General features: G+C 45.1%; 1 protein-coding gene across 1 annotated transcript in view; it reads left to right on the forward strand.

Moving 5' to 3' along the window:
* The first annotated feature begins 6,300 nt into the window (after positions 1-6,300).
* The window catches only part of LOC123159694 (cytochrome P450 714D1-like), a 12,253-nt gene continuing 9,696 nt past the window's right edge, over positions 6,301-8,857 (forward strand). Inside the window, exon 1 of the mRNA XM_044577515.1 lies at positions 6,301-6,730. Within this exon, the coding sequence (XP_044433450.1) occupies positions 6,409-6,730 (322 nt within the window). The 5' untranslated portion in view covers positions 6,301-6,408. The remainder of the gene's footprint in view (positions 6,731-8,857) is intronic.

Genomic DNA, 8,857 nt, shown 5'->3' on the forward strand with positions numbered 1-8,857 from the left:
TAAGAAAATTAATAGAACAAGTTTATTTTTATTAAATGCTTAGTTGAATTAGTTGAATTAATAGAACTAGTTGAACTAATAGAAGTAGTTGAATTAGTTGAATTAATAGAACTAGTAAGTGTTTAATGTTTCACCTATATGAACATAGGAAATGTCGTCTGACGACGAAAAATATTTCATTAAGTGCGAATACTGTGAAGACCAGCGCGACCTGTGCGACAGAAATTTCCTTGTTGATGATAGGCGCTTCAGCATCAAGCTGGATGAGACCTTCGAAGTGGATACAGTAAGTCACAATGACAAGTCTTTTTTTGTAATTAAGCATGACTTATATATGCTTCATTTGCTTCAACTTATAATTTTAAATTTTCACTATTCTACTAGCGCATCCCCTGCCATGCAAGAATTTTTGTCTTGGATAAGATAGGTTTCAGTGCTATGGAAACTATGGAGGTAAAGAAAGTTTACCTGAAGACCGAGCATGGTTATACTTTCAACGTTAAATTATACAATGCAGACACGTACACCTATTTTGAATGCAAAACTTGGCAAGCACTATGCAAGGCTTATGCATTTGAGCCTGATATGGTTATCACCTTTGATATTCGTCCGGAAGATGATATTGAAGGTAATAGAGACATCTGGGTCGATGTGCAGACGCCTCCAGTTCTACCATTATGTGAGTTTCTCAACCATATTTATGTCTTTGATATTGTTTATTCAAAAATAGTTGACAACTAATTTCAATTGACAGCTTATTTCCATTCAAGCAAACATGTCCGGCGCTTGGTAGACAGGACCTACTACTGTCCCGGAGCTGAACTGAACTGCGAGGAGATAAGTCATTATGTTTCATGGCTTGATGATCTTCATACTATTAAGACAAATTTTCTTCCTGCACTTAGAAATGTTAGTACTCAAAACGTGCGACCAATAGTGATCGTATTGAACTACGGTCACATCTATTTACGAAAGATGGTAAGATTTTTACTATTTGTCCTCAGTGCATCTTTTGCATACATTATTTTTTTGCTAAACTTTAATTGCTAGGTATATTAATTACTATGCAATGTTCTTCAACGGGGACTCCCGATGACAGTTGTACCTCAGTGGATTGAGACTAAAGGTCACATGTCAATGGTTAGCTTACGGCCAAGATATCCTACATTGCACATGAGTGCATTCAGGATTTCTAAAAGCGATGAATGCTTAATAGTGAAAGATTGGAGCAAAATTGTTAACGATCCCAACAGAGAAGTACTAGGGGGCAGCAATGAGAAGCGCAGCCCATGATTAGGAGACAGGTTCATCTGCATGCTCCAGTAAGATGAATCAGGAGAGCTATACATGTTCTATGCTATTTTACCTGAGAGAGAGCAGCAGGAGTGATTTAGCTACTTCATGCTCTTAGTACTTTTGTCCTCTCATGTCCGCGTTCTTCGTCCTGAACTTAATCTCAAAGGGTGATTTGCTTTTGTGGTGTTATGAACGCTTATAATATGATGACCATGTTGAACTCGATGATATCTTTGCTTCTGGTACAAGTGAATGTTTTTTCTTTAAGCTAGTGTTGGTGCTGATTAGATAGCGGTAATGACTATGATGATTAAACAATGGTAATGACGCCTATGATGATTTTTAGCTAGCTAATTTACTGTTGTTGATGATATGATGCAAGAGTTTTTATATTAATATGATGATGATGAGTTATTATATCATTTATAAAAGAAACCGCAGATTAGTTTCAGCTGGATGGATCCTAGCTAAGTGATCAAGTATATGCCATATCCATATTATACTTGATCACTTAATTATAGTTGATCAATTAATATGGATATGCCATATACTTGATCACTTAGCTAGGATCCACATGCATCCAGTCGAAACTAATCTGCGGTAATTTCACCTATGATTTAACAACTAAAATAATCACTAACTTAAATTGAAAACACAAAATTAAAGGAAAAAATAAAAAATAATACCAGAACACACCCAAACATTTAGTACCGGTTGGTGTTACCAGCCGGTACTAATGTCCTGAACGCACCCGGGCCTGGCTCGTGCCACGTGGTGGCACTTTAGCGCCGGTTCGTGATGAACCAGTACTAAAGGGGGGGGCTTTAGTCTCCACTCTTTAGTGCCGGTTGCAGAACCGGCACTAAAGGCCCTTACGAACCGGCGCTAAAGCCCGGTTCTGCACTAGTGTGGGTACAAGGTGAGTGTTAGCAATCATAGAAGACTATATGATGGTTGAGTATGTGGACTTGCTTAAGGGCTCCAACACATGACCCTTCCTGAAAAGATGATGAATTATAGTTGCAAAGTTGACTGAGAACATAGTTTGTTGGTTTCTAATAGAGTTTTTCTTTATACTTCGATTGTGTGACGAACTATTACTTATTCATGAGAAGTGTATGATAAACGTTCTATGATAAAAGTCCTATGTTTAAATTTGTTGTTGTTATAATAATCAACACGATGCTTCTATGTCCGTATTTTGTTTTTATCGACCCCTCTCTCTCAAAGCATGTGGACATGTTTTTCGATTTCGGTTTTCGCTTGAGGACAAGCGAGGTCTAAGCTTGGGGGAGCTGATACGTCCATTTTGCATCATGTTTTCTTACTGTTATTTACAATGTTTTTATCCATAATAATGCTTTTGGAGTAATTCTAATGCCTTTACTCTCATAATTTGCAAGGAACACACCAAGAGGGAGAATTCCGGCAGCTGGAAATCTGGACCTAGAAAAGCTACGTCAGGCCACCTATTCTGCACAACTCCAAATGAGCTGAAACTTCACGGAGATTTTTTATGGATTATTTAAGAAATATTGGAGCCAATAAACACCAGAGGGGGGCACCAGGTGGGCACAACCCACCTGGGCGCGCCAGGCCCCCTGGCGCGCCCTGGTGTATTGTGCCCTCCTCGGGCCACCTCCGGTGCCCATCTTTTGGTATATAAGTGGTTTTGACCTAGAAAAAAAAATAGAATAGTACTTCCGGGACGGAGCGCCGCCGCCTCGAGGCGGAACTTGGGCAGGAGCACTTTTGCCCTCCGGCGGAGCGATTTTGCAGGGGGAACTTCCCTCCCGGAGGGGGAAATCATCGTCATCATCATGACCAACAACTCTCCCATCTTGGGGAGGGCAATCTCCATCAACATCTTCACCAGCACCATCTCATCTCAAACCCTAGTTCATCTCTTGTATTCAATCTTATTACCGGAACTATAGATTGTTGCTAGGGGGTGACTAGTAGTGTTGATTACATCTTGTAGTTGATTACTATATGGTTTATTTGGTGGAAGATTATATGTTCAGATCCATTATGCATATTAATACCCCTCTGATCATGAGCATGTTGATTATTTGTGAGTAGTTACTTTTGTTCTTGAGGTCACGGGATAAATCATGTTGCAAGTAATCATGTGAATTTGATATGTGTTCGATATTTTGATAGTATGTATGATGTGATTCCCTTAGTGGTGTCATGTGAATGTCGACTACATGACACTTCACCATATTTGGGCCTAAGGGAATGCATTGTGGAGTACTCTCTCCGTCCCATAATATAAGAGCGTTTTTTTCACTAATGTAGTGTCAAAAACGTTCTTATATTATAGGACGGAGGGAGTAGTAAATAGATGGTTGGTTGCGAGAGTGACAGAAACTTAAACCCCAGTTTACGCACTATTCCGTAAGGGACCGATTGGATCCAAGAGTTTAACACTATGGTTAGGATTTATCCTTAATACTTTTCTCGTAGTTGCGGATGCTTGCGGGAGGGTTAATCATAAGTAGGAGGTTTGTTCAAGTAAGAACAACACCTAAGCACCGGTCCACCCACATATCAAATTATCAAAGTAGTGAACACAAATCAAACCAACATGATGAAAGTGACTAGATGAAATTCCCGTGTACCCTTAAGAACGCTTTGCTTATCATAAGAAACCGTTTGGCCTGTCCTTTGCCTCAAAAGGATTGGGCTACCTTGCTGCATACTTATTGTTACTATTGTTACTTGCTCGTTACAAATTATCTTGCTATCAAACTACTCGCTACTTACAGTTTCAGCACTTGCAGACATTACCTTACGGAAAACTACTTGTCATTTCCTTCTGCTCCTCGTTGGGTTCGACACTCTTACTTACCGAAAAGAGCTACAACTGATCCCCTATACTTGTAGGTCATCATATCTATATTTTTTTATTGTTCCATGCTGTTATATTATCATTCTTGGATGTTTTACAATCATTTTGTAGCAACTTCATATCATTTTTTGGGACTAACCTATTGACATAGTGCCCAATGCCAGTTGTTGTTTTTTGCTTGTTATTTACATCGCAGAATATCAGCACCAAACGGAGTCCAAACGCAGCGAAACTTTTTGGAACAACATGGGCCAAAGAAGTATCAGAGGGGTGCCCCGAGGGGGGGGGGGACAACCCACCTGGGCGCCCCTGGGGGCCCAGGCGCACCCTGGTGGGTTGTGCCCACCTCGGTGGCCTCCCGCACCGCCTCTTCGCCCTATAAATACCCAAATATTCTAGAAACCCTAGGGGAGTATCTAATTTTTGATTGTTCCGTGCTGTTATATTATCATTCTTGGATGTTTTACAATCATTTTATACCAACTTTATATCATTTTTTGGGACTAACCTATTGCCATAGTGCACAGTGTCAGTTGCTGTTTTTTCTTGTTTTTTACATCACAGAATATCAGTACCAAATGGTGTCCAAACGCAACGAAACTTTTTGAAGAATTTTTATGGACCAAAAGGAAGAACACGGGCCAAAGAAGTACCAGAGGGGTGCCCTGAGGGGGCACAATCCACCTGGGCGCGCCTGGGGCCCAGGCCGCCCTAGTGGGTTGTGCCCACCTCGGTGGCCTCCCGCACCGCCTCTTCGCCCTATAAATACCCAAATATTCCAGAAACCCTAGGGGAGTCAACGAAACACAATTCCAGACGCCGCAAGTTCCAGAACCACGAGACCCAATCTAGACACCTTCACGGAGGGGTTCATCATCCTCATTGGTGCCTCTCCGATGATGCGTGAGTAGTTCATTGTAGATCTATGGGTCCGTACGCAGTAGCTAGATGGCTTCCTCTCTCCCTCTCTTTTGACTCTCAATACAGTGGTCTCTTGGAGATCGATTTGATGTAACTCTTTTTTGTGGTGTGTTTGTTGGGATTCGATGAACTTTGAGTTTATGATCAGATCTATTTATCCAAGAAAGTTATTTGAGTTTTGATCTCTTATATACATAATTATTTATAGCTTCGTATTTCTTCTTCGAATCTTTGGTTTAGTTAGGCCGATTAGATCGATTTTTCTTGTCATGGGAAGATGTGCTTTGTGATGGGTTCGATCGTGCGGTGTTCTTCCCCAGTGACAGAAGGGGCAGCAAGACACTTATTGATCGTTGCTATTAAGGATAACAAGATGGGCTTTATTCCTACATGAATAGATCTTGTCTACATCATGTCATCGTTCTTATTGCATTACTTCGTTTCTCCATGAACTTAATACACTAGATGCATCCTGGATAGCGGTCGATGTGTGGAGTAATAGTAGTACATGCAGACAGGAGTCGGTCTACTAATCTTGGACGTGATGCCTATATATTGATCATTGATTGGATATCGTCATAATTATTTGAGGTTATATTAATTGCCCAACAGTAATTTGTTTACCCACCGTGTGCTATTTCTTGAGAGAAGCCACTAGTGAAATCTATGACCCCCGGGTCTATTCTTTATCATATTTGCTTTGAGATCTATTTTTATTTGTTTTTATTTCAGATCTATTATTACAAAACCCAAAAATACTTTGCTGCACTTTTCATTTGCATCTTGTATTTCACGTTTATTCGAGATCTATTTATCTAATCTACCACAATTTTATCTATGTTTTTATCGGGGAGAATCAAGTCAAGTCTCCCGAGAACTTGTCAATTTCTGACGCCATTATCTATAAGAGATTGACGCGGTTACCTATAAAGTTGCTATAAAATAATTGTAAAACATCTAAGAATGATAATATAATAGCATGGAATAATAAAAATATAAGTATGTTGAAGATGTATCAATCTGCCGAGTAGAGGCCCCGGCGGTCTCTATCTGCCTCCGGATCATGCTGCGGCCTTCTAGGGAGGTGTTGGTGCCCTCCCAGTCGTCGTCTCCATCCCTTTGGCCAGGTGTTTTTTGCTAGGTAGGGGCATGCGTGTCTGTTCTGGTGTTTGCTGCTGGGTCGACCTTTGGAACTTATGCTGTGTTGATCTTGTGTTGGGTCCGTGAATTTATTTCGTCTCTTGTCTGTGGGTAAACTCTAGTTGGTGTCGTTGGGCTTTACTTATAAAGTTGGGCTAAAACCGTTTCTCTAAAGAAGGTAGAGAGAGAGAGTCTGTATGGTTCAGGAGAGCATGGTGACCATGGAAAGCTTCTCGTTGTCTCTGGTGGCCGTGGGGTCAGCGGCCGCGGTGGGCTACCTGTGCGTGGCCGCGTGGATGAGCTGGCCGCGCCGCGTCAGGGAGATCTTCCGGCGGCAGGGGATCGACGGGCCGCCGCCCTCGTCCTTCCTCATGGGAAACCTCACGGAGATACAGGCCCGGCGGTTGCACGCCGTCGCGTCGGCGGAGGACGGCCCGCGGGACCTCCAAAAGGACGACGGCTTCGACGACTACTGCAAGCGGATCTTCCCCTACTTCGACGAGTGGAGGAAAACCTACGGTATGTACTCTACTGCGCCCGTGCGCCCGTCCATCTCTTCTACTAGTTGGTTTAATTAATCATAATCACGTACGCTAGCTTTGCTCGGTACTACTCCAGTTGTGTTCATGTGTGTGCTGGTATATGAACGGAATTTTTCATGCTAGCTCGATCTGTTCGTGTACAACTCGGTATTATATTCTCTCCGTCAACCGAGCCAAGTCATGGATGGATGCATGAAACTGCACTGCTCAGGCGCATGCTTGCCCTAGCTAGCTTGCAAGTTGACTTGCTACTGCTGCAAAGTTTAAAAATGCAGCTCCATGTTGATAAGTTGCACACAACATATAAAATTGACACGGCTATGTGGGAAGGAATATAGTATTACGATTTATGTACTCGACAGATGAAATTAATATGGCAGGTGAGTTTGACTTGTCAATGAAGTCACAAGTCAGCATCAGAAAATAGGGGCAAATTATTAGAAAAAAATGTGGGATAGCAACTGTGCCTAGGAAAAGAGAAATATCGCAGTCAACAAAGCTAACTAGCCCTGGATCGCTCGATGGAAGCCCTGGAATAGAAATAGTCAGTTCCGTAACACAGCTCAACAGAGTAGACAACTCGGCCGGAGGTACTGCCGATTTCCCTCTTCTCCCTTTCAAACGGCGTCCACTTCCTAACCTGCCGACTAAGCAAGCTTGCATGCATATGTGCTGGGTGAATGAGCAAGCACGCATGCACGCGCCATGCCTTTTTTGGGACCGTTTAACCCATGGTTAAGCTAGCCAGCATAATGGAACGGACTGGTCCAGCCCTCTCCATGAGCTGTAGTACGTGACAACCGTTTCTTTCCCTTTTTTGTTTCTTAGTAGTGCAATTAAGCGCAAGAACTGTAATGATCCGGTCACCTTTTTTGTATTTGTATCTTTTTTTAAAAAAAGGAGGATGACCCCCGGCCTCTGCATCTGGGAGATGCATACGGTCACTTTATTAATTATTCTCGAGGACCTTACAAAGTATTACAAACAATATACCTGAAACTACCATCTTGGCAACATATGCCGCTCCTCTTATCCATATGATGTAGGGATGCTAGCTAGGCCACTACCCAAACCACTCACCTAAACCTAACATCAAAAGCCGGAAGCCCCAGCCGAGCCACATATCGGGTCTGGGGCACAATCCGGTCAGACGCACTCTTGTGTCGTCGCCGCCATCTTCCACAGGTCCGTCTTCAGATTATATTGAATCTTCTACCTTGTGAAGGCCACTACTGCCATCGACGTCACCATGACGCCAGACAACTACCTCCTCCTGCGCGAGTCCATCTCCGCGCATCGGACGCCGAGCCTCCACGGCGCCATGCCGCCGATCTCCGCCGCCATCAATGAGTGAGATGAAGTACCGCTCCACCACGGCAAGTACAAGGTGAGAAAGGGCGAGGTCGCCATCGGAGACACGGCCAGATGGGCCGCCACCAGGAACCAGACAGGCTCGCCATGCACACCCAACATCCCCATGCCCAAGTCGGCGCCTTCAAGAAGGTAACGACGTTGTGGCGCCGCCGCCGCTTAGCCACCGGGGCTAGGATTTTCACCCGGGCGCAGGGGGAGGGGGGGAGGCAGGGGAGGTTTAGCCTCGGCGCCGCCACCAAGGAGGGAATGGCGTCCGGGACGCCATCGACGCCGTGACCGCCACCGGCGGCCAAGGGTTTCCCCCGGCCAAGCACCCTGCCGCCACCTCCGAACCAGCCACAACATCAGCAGGCGCGTGCAGGCCGGAGATCCAGACCGGCCGGAGGTCATGCATGACGAGCGGACTAGCTCGCCTCCGATCCGACGAGGGGAGCCCGGGACCTCCCCGCGCCATGACCAACGCCCACCGGGACCTCGCTGCCCACGCAGCCGAGGGGATCCGGCCTACCTCACCGACGGGCACTCCCTGCCGCCAGAGGAGCGCCGTCCGTACCAGCGAGGCCGCCGCCTCAGATCCGACACACCGGTCGCCGCGCTCCGCCGCCGCGCCCGAGGAAGCCGGACCCCACGGCGCCGTCCGCAGTCCTCGCCGCCCGCCGCCCGCGTCACGACACGGCTAGATCTGGCGGAGCTGCGTTGCCGCACCATCCGCCGCCACCGGCCGCCCCGC

Source organism: Triticum aestivum, chromosome 1D (genome assembly GCF_018294505.1).
Source record: "Triticum aestivum cultivar Chinese Spring chromosome 1D, IWGSC CS RefSeq v2.1, whole genome shotgun sequence".
Classification (NCBI taxonomy): domain Eukaryota; kingdom Viridiplantae; phylum Streptophyta; class Magnoliopsida; order Poales; family Poaceae; genus Triticum; species Triticum aestivum.